The 12,150-nt window shown below is 44.0% G+C and overlaps 1 protein-coding gene across 1 annotated transcript in view; it reads right to left on the reverse strand.

The window, feature by feature from the left end:
* The window catches only part of CELF2 (CUGBP Elav-like family member 2), a 301,941-nt gene that overhangs the window by 63,345 nt on the left and 226,446 nt on the right, over window positions 1-12,150 (reverse strand). Inside the window, 2 exon segments of the mRNA XM_024734179.1 lie at window positions 1,689-1,768; window positions 10,468-10,602. Coding sequence (XP_024589947.1) covers window positions 1,689-1,768; window positions 10,468-10,602 — 215 coding nt within the window.

Here is a 12,150-nt window from a genome sequence, read left to right on the forward strand (position 1 = left end):
AGGTACAAATCACTCAATTACAGGAAATAAAAATCTTTAAGAATGAAACACATATATATATGGAAGATAATAAATACAGGTCAAGACTTCCTTTTTCTTAACAGTACTTTCATTTCATCTCCAGACTGATATGAAGCTGGAAACCAGGCTGATCCCCGATAATGGAGCTCCCCAAGGTAAGGGAAAGGGTAGGGGGAAGGGACAAAAACATGATCACGTGTGTGACTGCATGTTGTTCAAGATTGGATTCCTAGACATTTCAAATCCTGCTAATTCTCTCTTATTGTGGCCGATTTTCACCTGAGCTTTCCTTCACGTAGGGGGGTGTGAGTGTCTTAAAACTGCACTGCACTGAAAGGAAAACACAGTGATTATATAAGATATGTTAGGAATATTGAAGTCAAAAGGAAGTTCGAAAAAGACAATAGGCTTTGCAATGCTGATATCAAAACTCAGAAAAGTACAGTAAACACTTAATGACAATGCCATGCACACTCTTTACCCCCCGCTTCCACCCACCCTTTGGCTCCCTAGAGAAAGGTTGCCCACAAAACAAGACCCATAAAGATCACTAAGCTCCCGGCATGCTTTGGGAGATGCAGCATTGCAAAAAACAAACAAATGAACAACAAAAAAAAAAAAATTAAAACCCCCCAAGAGTGGAGGCAAAAAAGAAGCTCAAACGATCAATAAAGAACTTTTTGGCACATTAAATAAAACTGAAAACAATTTTTTTTTCAAAAGATGAAAAACGTTAACTTCAGGTAACACTACAAAGCCACCTCCAGAAAAGATCACCCATACACAAAGATACAGTTTACATAATACAGCAGAACATGCACTCCCAAAGGATTCTATCAGACAATACAGGATAAGTAACAGCTATCACTCTTGGAGTGTTTTTGTGCAAAATTCTGAAAGGCCATGACCCGAATCACAGACTCAAAGTACAGAGCCATTGTCTACATTTGTGGACCCACGCCAGCCTATTTCTCTTCCCCGAAAGCCACTATCTCTCATTAGGAGATCACATTTGAGCCTTTGAGGTTCTGGGTTATTGTTCATTTTTTAGTAAGGGTGAAAATCTAATTTCTTGGGGGACTCTCATACGTGAACATTTGCACTGGTTCAATGAGGTGGGAGAAGTCTTAACTTTCTCCAACATTCTTGATGCAAAAACAATTCTGTTTGTCTCGATTAAAGATAACTTGACCCCGCATTAAAGAGGAAATAAAAAAGAAATGAAAGAACCCTGTGATTTTGCACAGGGCCGGCTGCAATTTGGAATGGGGTCTGGTAATGTTCTACCCATCCCACCCCTGGGGCTGGGGAACGTACTTGATTCTTGAGGTATAGAAGGATGCTCGGTTTAAATTGCATCATGAACTTTACACAGCAGGACCTGGGCCACTGCAATAAAAGGCTCAAAAAGGAACGTAGAGCAAGTGGAAGGTTTTACACTAAGTGCATTTCCAGTCATCAGGGGAAAAATTCAGAGAGAGAGGGAGAGAGAGGGAGGGAGGAGGAGAGAGATTAAGGAAGAAGGAATATGAATGAATGGAGAGAGAGAGAGATGGTGAAAGTTTACATCTGTGATTGTCATGTGAACAATCCACACAGGAGAGAATTGCTTTTCATTCCCCACCATTTGCACAAAGAAAACAAAGAAAGGGCAGATGATACAGTACCTCCATGGTCTGAGACTGATGCATGGCTTTGATTGCATTCTGTGCCATTGCCCTTGTAGAAAATGTGACAAACGCACAGCCTGTGGGAAACAAGGGGACAGGGAGCAGGAAAGACAAAAAACAACAAGACAAAAGGTTTGGACGCTTGTTAAACCAACACAGTCTACGAGAACTGCCACAGGACGACACTGTTCTCAGTAGTACATGAAATCAACAACTTCTCTCTTTGTTTTTTATCTCGTGTTGCTTTTTACTTACACTGCTGACCTGCTAATCTGACCACAGCAGAAAGATTTACTGATGGATTAGTTTATTTATTTTTAAAATGGAGTCCAGGGGAAGGAGGCTGGGTACTTTCTTTTTTCAAGCCATGGGGGAAAGACCTAGTTTGCATTTTCTAAAATAGAAAGTTGCGCTTTTACATTTTCTCCTTGTCTATCTTGACTTAGGGCATCCACCCACTCCGGCTCTGTGTTTCAAACATGAGCCTTGATTTCTAAGCAGCAAATAGTAAAATCCTCACACCCTGGGCAAATGAGCAACTAGATTCCAACAGCTCGAAATGTCAGCAAATAAATATACCTCATCTCTTCTGGGTAGTTAAAAAATAGATGTATGTATAAATATACACTCATGCTATTCAAATGCAAACAAATATACCCAAATCCTGTACAAACTACTTAGTAACTGTTAATGATGAACAAAAACAAATGCTCTGTTACTCTGGGAATATCCAACTGTGTATATGAAGTAAAATTTAAACACCTGCATTGGATTTCTTATTTGTATCCAACCTTCCAGACTTTAAGTTGTGACTTGTGGATTCTTATCAGAGATTCCACCTCCAGTGTAACATACAGAAGACAATGTATATTTCTGGGAATGTCTCCCCTGAGACCCACAGAACTCTCCATGGCTATTTTTCTCCCCAGCTGTAAAATAACTAGAATCTACAGTGCCTGCTACCGCTTCTTGTAGCAGTGCCGGCTACCATGCAGGTCGCTGCTCCAGCTACATGGCTCACTGCCCTTTCCACTAATAAAAGCTCTGCCTTCTGAAATTTACATTTTATTCATCATGCACCCTTGGGCTTCTCAGAGAAAAAGACTGTGAAATTAATGCAGATTCAGGCTGATTTTATAATAATACCACGGCACACTAAAAGCTTAGCTAAAGCAATGCTGACTATTTCACTTATGATCTCTAATGACTTTAAAAGTGCATTGATTTTCAGCTTCTTTAGCCTTGCACAGTTTGAACTTAGGTATCAGAGAATAATTTAGTGTTCTACTCAATTGCCTGAAAACATTATTATTATTACTGCTTAAAAGATTTCCCAATGAAGCAGATCTAAACACCGAGGGGCTGAAGCTTGTCATCTCAGAGCGAGTGCACAAAAGTGGAATTCTGGCACCAATCATGTGAGATGGTTGCCTCTGTGGCCGGGAAGCCAAACAGAACATTCTACATCCAAACAACCAGCGGGTGGCTTGGTGTATGGGAGTCACTGTGGGAGCCATTAAACACATTTTCTTTGTTTGCTCTGCATGGGTACCTGGTGAGATTATCAAGTCAATACTGTATTAGCACCTTTCAATCAAACAGCAGTAAGAGAAAGCAATGCCTGCCCACTACCCCCAAAGCACAACCACCACCAGTCATGAAAATAAGTCAATGCATTTTTTTCTTTTGGCATCATGCTGTAATTTTTAATACACAAAAACTCTCTGTACATGAGAGGTTCCTCTCATTCACCTCCGTTAAGCTGTCCTCACTGAAGCCCAACGTCTAGCTCACGAAGAATGCCAAGCTACCTCCTATGGTTTTTCTGATGTTACAGCAGCTGGTGAAGCTGACTGTTTCAACATGCTGCCTGTACCTACAGTGGCTGTGGCTTTTGTCACCAACAGAAGCAGCTGGGCAGCCTTCTCTAAGGCACCTAGATGATGTGTGTGAGATCTACAACAGGACCTCTGCTGGTTCCATACTGAAATAGACTCAGCTCTAAAATGACAGCGTCCCCAATTTACCATCTGTTTCAAAGTAGTATCTCTTGAAGATTGTGATGATCAGTGGTACTATTAACAGAGGAAATAACGCTAAGAGATTTTTCTTTTTCATTTTAAAAATTAAAAAAAAAATTTTGGTGCTGCGTGGCTTGCGGGATCTTGGTTCCCAGACCAGGGATCAATCCTCTGCCTCGGCAGTGAAAGTTCAGACTCGTAACCACCATACCGCCAGGGAAGTCCCTTCATTTCCTGTCTGGAGGCTACAGTAGAGGCACAAGCAAATCATCTAATGGAGGCATATTTGAGGCCATAGGAAGCCCAGACTAACTCTGCTTTTTTTTTTTTTTTTTGCAGTACGCAGGCCCCTCACCACCGCGGCCCCTCCTGCCGCGGAGCACAGGCTCCAGATGCGCAGGCCCAGCGGCCACGGCCTACGGGCTCAGCCGCTCCGCGGCATGTGGGATCCTCCCGGACCGGGGCACAAACCCGCGTCCCCTGCATCGGCAGGCGGACCCTCAACTACTGCGCCACCAGGGAAGCCCCACTAACTCTGCTTTTAGGAGTCAAGAAGCCTGTTTCATTCACTTTGCTTGCTCTTATTATCTGGTAGGATGTGCCAAACCAACAGCTTCTAAACGGAGGTTAAGAATGCATAAAAAAATGTAAAATGTCAACAAAAATCAGTAAGGCAGAGTTTATGCATCTACCACAATTTCAGAGCAGGCAGAGCTTTTGTAAGTAAGTTCGGGAGAAAGATCGAGCAATTAACAGGTCTCAAAAGCAAAGTCTTAGCAAGAGAACAACGAAACGATCTCTCCATAAACTCGAACCATTGCCCCTTCCCCTCTGTGAAACCTGCAATTAAAAGGCTGACTGATGCTTCTAATTATACAGTCCTCATCCCATCCAAAAAAATGATCTGACAAATCTGATGACTCCTTTAACTTTTTTATTCTACCGGCAGTGGTGCAGTAAGAGAGAACCGGCCTCCTAGGGGCTCTGTCAAGTTCCCTACTGGGTGCTGTGTTCAATTACTTAAGGGAGAAAATTACTGTCATTTATTAAATGGGAGCACGTGCTGAAAGATTCACTCTCTCTGCCGCTCTGGATGAAGCTAAGCGACTTCAGAACCAAATGTTCCATGGGTTGGTAGCCAGTTAACCTTTGTAACATCTCTAAAACAGGAGGTCCTGGCTAGATTTTCATTTTCTTTTCAGCACCACTGAAAACACTGGCTTTGGGGTGGGCCCTCAAATCTGCACTTTTCACTAACGTAGGGTCACACAAGCTCCTACAGTCAAAATGGGCTGCTGGCTTCTTCTACAAACCAGCCAGATGACTTCCCGCTGGACAGAAATGACTCAGGTCAGCTGTCCTCTTCTCTAAGATGAGCTTCTGGGTACAGCAGAGTCTACTGGGTCTTGACGGACAACTGCTCCGACCTTATAGGGTCAGCCCTCAACCGTTCTAGACTGTTGCGCATGCTGGTGACCGACCAAAATGCTGGAGAACTTAGATTGGGAGAAAAAAAATACAGGTACCAAGACAAATAAAGCTATTTTTGGGGGGTGGGGTAAGATAGCCCATATATTACTGTCTCAAAGCTTCCAAATACATAATAGCAAAAAAGAAAAAAAAAAAAAAGGCAAAAATTCCCTCTGTAAATGTGTCCAACCTGTAATTTAGCCTGCCACTATTTATTGTCTCCACTTTCAGAGTGTCAGAGGTTGCTCATAGAAATGAAAGGAGCTGAACTCCTCCTATTTCAGTGAGGTTGTCTTCTTGCTGCTAAAATAGATAAATGATTGACTGGGGAAAGGTTTCTCAAAGTCATTTCCTCCTACAGACAGGATCTAAGGAAAGCACAGAGCAGATTTTGGAACCCAGCTATTAACACTTGTCATTTCAGTTGAAAGGATATCTTAAACTCAGGTGTTCTACCTTTTCTCTAGGCTACAAGAGAATTTTGAGAGAACTAGATGAAATTCTTGCTCTGCATCAAAAAGAAGGGGAGAGAGAGAGAGAAAGAGAGAGAAAGTAATGAAAAAAGTAGAGGCACTTTTAAAAGCACATACAATGATGCCAGGGTCTCTTGCTTTTCTGCTGCTTCTTTGAAAGAGGAGCAACAGCTGCTATATTTTAACTGAAGGAAGCATAATTTAAAATAACTTGTGTGGCTGAGAAGATTTCAGCCTATGGAAACTTGTTTATAAATTCCTCTTCAGCTGTAGAAAGATCTTAATGCAGCCAATTTTTCCTCTCAGTATCTTTTGAGCAATGGCAGGGTTTAAACATATGCTATGAGTATAACATTGGAGCATCAAAAATAATCCTCTAATGTGCAATCCCCAACGCTGGGTTAGTTTATTTAAACTTGGCATGGAGAGATCTTTCGTTCACGGCACCTGAGGCTGAGTGCGGACTAGGACTTTATAGTTGGCAAAAATCTCATCCCTGAGATGAGGTTGGAAGATTGTACCCAGAGCAGCATGACAAGATGCATTTAATAACCCAGGGGGCATCTGATAAAGGTTTCCACATATCTGAACATTTGGGTACCACGTGGGCAAGACTAAAATGTCACGATCAGAACTGAGTCCTCTCCATGTACGTTTTAAAAGTCAAAAGCCCTCTCCCCATATCCTGATCAGATATAACGAAAATAAATGAGGATTTAATGGCTAAATCCAGTCTGTGGTCGCTAACATCCCTGAAGATACCGCCAATTCATTTGTCAAAGGTTTTGGCAGGAGAATGCTGGAACACCATAAACACAGCTGGAATATCCTTAAACCAGCAGAAGGTTACCTTAAATGGCAGTGAAGATTTGACTGCAGTTTATGGGAAAGAAAAATGAAATCAACCCCTTCATTGTCTCTGAGTTACAGATATTTGGTTGCTATGGTACAGCAAACCTGGCAGACTGTACCCAAAGAGTCCAGTCGGACTGGGGGACTGTGGGTAAGTGAGAACATGTGTATTTTAGGAAATCAACATGCTAAGGTGACACTGTCCAGTAAGTATGCTGGCTCAGAAGCCTCAAGCTTTGATTCCGAGAGCAAACATCTCATTTCACTGGCCATGTGTGGGCTTGTGCTACCCTGGCTTGCTCTCTCAATGAAGGCTCACACAGCGGGCCTGAGAGGTAGATCTGCCACTGCAGAAGGATCTGAGTATCCTAAGGGGCGTGAAAGCAGCTCAAACCAGGTCTTCCAAATCAGAAAAAAACGGCAGAATGGGTTACTGCCCCCAAAGGGGAAAAAATGCTCGTTCAGATGTGGGCATACCGCGTAAAGCGAGGCAGAGTCCTAACGTTCGTTGAGTGGTTTCAACAGGCTTGGCAGGTGCTGTCTATGTACAGGCATGACAATTTCCCAGCGGGATGGGGCAGAGAGGTCCCATCTTAAAACATGACACAGATCTGGGTGATGGTGAATAACTATGGGACTTTTAAAATAGTCTTTCTTGCCAATGTGTAGATCATGATTTTTTTTTTTTTTTTTTTTTTTTTTTTTAAAAAAAGTGATTTTAACAGCTGAAAGTAGCAGGAGAAATTGACTATACACAGGTTTGAATATGGTTTTTTTTTTTTTTTTTTTTTTTTTTTAAAGACAGTGATTCTAACTGAAAGTATAGCAGGGCTAAATAGGTACAAAGATGTGGGTCCTGGCAGCCCACTACTCTGATTTGGGGCAGGGGTACTGAATCAACAGCCTGGAGGAACCTCAGGTTAACACCTGCCAGGTAGGAATGCCAACCACGGATGTGGCGGAGAATGAACGACACGTGACGCCTGTTGGGGACCCAGGGCTACTAACTGCCTCCTCTGTCTTCCTTCTTGTAGCTGAACTGGGCAAAAGCAAAAACAAGAAAAGTGAACCACTCGAGGGCACCTCTCCCTCATTATAATCAAATGGTTCGATTTAAATCCTTTCCTACTGACTAACTTACACCCTGGTTTAGTATTACAAGGTACTTTTCAGAGCAGCCAAGCTTTCATTTCACTTCATTTTTATTTATTTTGTAAACAGCTGAGCCAGCAACAGGCGTGGAGACCAGAAATGCTGAGCGCCCCTGATCTGCAGCGCCGCACTTATTAATATTCGATTGAAAACGCCAATTCTTTAATGAAAGCAAAAGAGTAGCATGAAAGAGAACTGTTCTTTCAACAAATCACTGATTCAGGAGCAGTCCCCAGCACCCGGGAGTCCCTGGGTCCTGCTAATTGAAAAATGCAACACTGTCTGTCCTTATATCTCAGAACAAATGAGAATAAATGAGTATTTTCTTTTTTTTGCCACAGGGAATTCTCATCCGTTTGCCAGAAAATCAGAAATTATTTTTCTGTTTAAAAAAAAGCGGGGGGCAGGGAGGAGGATTCTACTCTTTATGTTGAACCAGCAGTTGCATAAAATATTGATGAAAGTGCTCTCATCACTTGTTTCAGAAACAGGCTGCTTCTGGTGTCAAGTCCTGGTTCATCAACCAAATGGCAGATGGAATTGGTCAGGTTCTCCCATCAAGTACAGTGTCTTGACACCCTTTCCTGTGAAAGTTTTGACCATTTAAAAAAAATCTCATCTGCAAAAATAGCTAACATACGCTCAAGGATCTCTAGGCACCAATGCTCTTCATCACTGGACAGATGGAGAAATTGAGGCAGAGAATCAGTTTGTAAATCAGCAGAGGGAAAACAGGAGTCCAGCATTCCTACTTCATAGTCAAGGTCTCTGAAACACTATGGATGGCCTGGCTCTACAAAAAACCTACCGTGGCAGTAGCTAATCACGCCCTATCAGACAAGCAGGGCAGATATTTAGACTGCTGCCATTTTCGAATGTGGAAACTGAGGACAGAGACAGGAAAATGAATGGACCACGCCCATGATTCATGTCAGGAGAAGTTCTGGGACTGGGCCCCAGGGTCACTGACCTCTAAGGCACTATACATTTCCCTATGCCTATCGGTTCTTTCTCCAAGCCGTACACCTTGGCAAATGCAAAAGTGCAATGATAACACGCAAGTTGTGACTGAGAATAGTCACAGGGAGACAACAGTGGTTCTTATTACTAAACTGGCAGCAGAAGAGGGATCGCAAAAATATTCTTTTGTCTTTCTTGCCTACTTAATTCTTCCTCGGCCCCGCTGCTTTTTCCCGTGGTATTCGCTCTCCTGGTCTGTCTGCCTATCTACCTCTCCTGGATCAGATGTGAAGATAAGCTCTCCTGGTGCGTATCTCCAGGATGGCACAGAGGGACCCAGGATCGAAATCCTGGTATCCTTCTGCCTGCGAGGCCGGATGGGAACCAGAGGCGATGCGGGTGCCCAGCACAAGGAACTATTTTGGGTGACACTGGTAAAGGCACACGTGGTAAGTGACAGATTAGCTTGAGGCACTGGGTCTGCTGGTTAGGGGCCCCACTCAACATCATGTCTTGCTCAGCTTTTAGACTCCCATCTTTCAGCGAGTGTTAAGTGTCATTTCCAGGCCTCCTCCTCCTTTTTTTTTTTTTTTTTAAAACCACCTTCAGAAGAAAATACAGGGATCACAAGCTTGGAGTCATTCCTCCCCCTCCTAGTTTCCCCCGAGATCACCTCTGTTTCAGGGCTTTGGAGGTGGAGGTAGGTGGAAAACTTTTGTTCCCTGTGCCTTCGATTCTAGCAGTTGGCATCACGAAGCTTTATGTCTAAAAGTCAAAAGAACAAATATTCTTCCTCCCAGGGCGCTGAGTTTACGTAAGACCAGGGAGATGAATGAAAACTAGTCCCTTGATACTTAAGGCTTAACCTTTTCTTTCAACATGGGGCGCGGGCAGTGCAGTCCCAGAACCAGAGATGGGGAATGTAAAGACATTTCTACATGGAAACCCCATTAACTGAATGAAATCCTCTCTGTGTTGCGAAAAGACGGATTTCTTACGAGAATGGAGAAATGTGTTTTCCATGTGCGTCTTCCCCTGGGCCTCCTGGGCTGACTCAGGAAACTAGTCAGATGGCTGGGAACACGGTGACAAGCCTTATAAGCGGTTTAAGGAGGGAGGCGTGTGGGTCTGTCAAAGGGGGAGGTAAACGTGGACAGAAGAGAGTCATCTCCAGCTACCTTGCGTGGCTGCTCGCGGAAACACTGGTTTTCGTCCGCACTCGAAGCCCCAGCCTTTGCCTCTATCACGGTGACAAAGAGGAACCTACAATCTTCTCCTGGACGAAGTCACTTCTCTGTCACTTAATGGATCCCTGTGTTTAGGACTCCAGGAGCTTTGCTCTTTGCCATAAAACCCTAATGCCCTGAGACAGGCCTGGTTACCCTGAGTCTGTATCTGCACTATGCGGGGACAGGGGCCTTTTTTCTTGGTTTATTTCTCAGTCAAGAGGCCCACACGCTCAGCATTCTCCCAGGCACAGGCACAAAGCCAGAAGACTAAGATGCGAGCAGCAAACATTCTCTCTCGCTCTCCGCATCTCTCCCTCATACCTCCCAAAGCTCCTTCAACGTGAGATTGAAGAGGGATGTGTAACGGCAGGGCAGCCTGTGGGCCTCCCGTCTGACAGCGATAACCTGGGCTAATATGCTGCCACTAGGACCTTCTTGACTTGAGAAATAAAAGGTGATCATTCCAGCTATGGTGAAAAGTTTGGGTTGGATAACTTCGTCCCGCAGGACGTATCTCAGGGTGACCTCTTGCTGCGTGTGGGAGCTATGTCTACCTTGACTGGGACACAGAGCTCCAATTAGCACTTAAGGGCAGAGACTCTGCAGAGAGCACACTCACCTCGACTCAGCCCGTCGGGTCCCCGGAGGATCCGGCATTCTTCTATCTGGCCAAATGGAGAGAACATCACCCGGATATCGTTCTCGTTACATTTCTTCGAAACCATTCCTATGAACAATTTTCTGTCTTCCACGGCTAGGAGAGAGAAATAATGAATGAGCCAAGGCCACTTCACCTTCTTCCTCGTAATCAATGCGTCATCACCACCTCCGACTGGGTCCCGAGGCTAACTCTTCAGACACCCAGGCCACCTTCCTCCTCCACACGTGCCGTCTCTGCTCTCCCCACCCTTGCTCAGCATCTCGGCTCCTATTCCAACACTGGGAGCTTGTTTATTAATAAAACATCTTCAAAGGACACGAAACACTGTTTTTAAGTCCTTTCCCCCCATTTGGAAGCAGTAATATGTTTACTAAAATGTTAAAGCTCTAAGTAACTGCTAAATGCTACTGTCCCATAGAGATATTTTGGGATACAGATTTTTTTTTTTTTTTTTTTGGGGGGGCAGATGTTCTTTTAACTTGAGTGACAGCGAAAGAGAAAGATCGGGAGAGGAAAAATAACAGAAGCAGGTATAGTGGAAAACTGATAAACAAAACTTTTAACAAAGGATTCAGTGGAAGAAAACATTCTCCTTCCCTGATTTCAAATAGCTTTGTCCCCACTGGTCCAGATGAGAACAGGAGACAGGAGAGATGTGAATTTCTCCAGAGAGCTGGTTAAGGGGCCTTCTGTCCATAGCACTGGCTACGCAGCCCTACCCAGGTCAGCACACGGGGTCTGCACCTTACAACTAAAGCGGAAGGCAACTGTGGCCGAGTGAGTGGGGCTGCGGTTATTTGAGAATCATGTCAGGGCGGCCCCAATCTCGGGGTGAAACCCGTCACCAAAGAAAGAACAAGGAAGGAATAATGCTATTCTGCCCATTTGGAGGTAGGATTCTTGATGAACAGAAACGCCTTTTGGGCGTCACGGCAACAACGTGCTAATTCTAACCTTGGAAGCTGTCAGCGGGTAAAGGCTAGGGAAGGTTTACCTCTGGTGACCGGGAGATTTGTTTCCCTAAACTGACATGCTTGTGCTCAGGATAACTGGCCTACACTCAGCCTCAAAGGCACGATTACCATGGATTTCAAGACAGTGTTTGGAGCTGTTTGTAGGAGACAGAGCAAAACATCGTGCTAGAAGCCCTCAGGGAGAAGTCTTGCTTATTTCCCATGTTTCCTTTCAATCCATTTCTTAGAATTAAAAAAAAAAAAAGGGAAGAAAGAAAGATAGCCAGCTACACCAGCACTTCAGAAAGTCCTAGCTTACGGGATCATTTTATATCTGTATTATAATCTTGTCATTGCGATTTAATTGGCTTTTATTTCTGTTTTTCTTACTCTTTTTTTCTGGACAGTAAGTGTCTCATTATGATTTAACTGGCAAGAGTGTATTCTAGACTTGCCAGGGCCAGTTGCTTCGGGTACGTAAGTCAGAATCCCTGGTCTGTGTCTTCCAGGAGCCGGGACGGAAGATCTATAATGGAACAGAGACTCATTTACTGAAGCAGCTCCGTCCAGTAGAACTCGGGGAGAAGGGAAAAGTTTGGTCTGTGACGTCCACCCCAGTAGCGAAAACCATGTGTAGCCACTGGGCACTTGAAAGGTGGCTAGTGTGATCGAGAAAATGAATTTTTCA

This window comes from Neophocaena asiaeorientalis, unplaced genomic scaffold (assembly GCF_003031525.2).
Source record: "Neophocaena asiaeorientalis asiaeorientalis breed wild unplaced genomic scaffold, Neophocaena_asiaeorientalis_V1.1 scaffold120, whole genome shotgun sequence".
Taxonomy (NCBI): domain Eukaryota; kingdom Metazoa; phylum Chordata; class Mammalia; order Artiodactyla; family Phocoenidae; genus Neophocaena; species Neophocaena asiaeorientalis.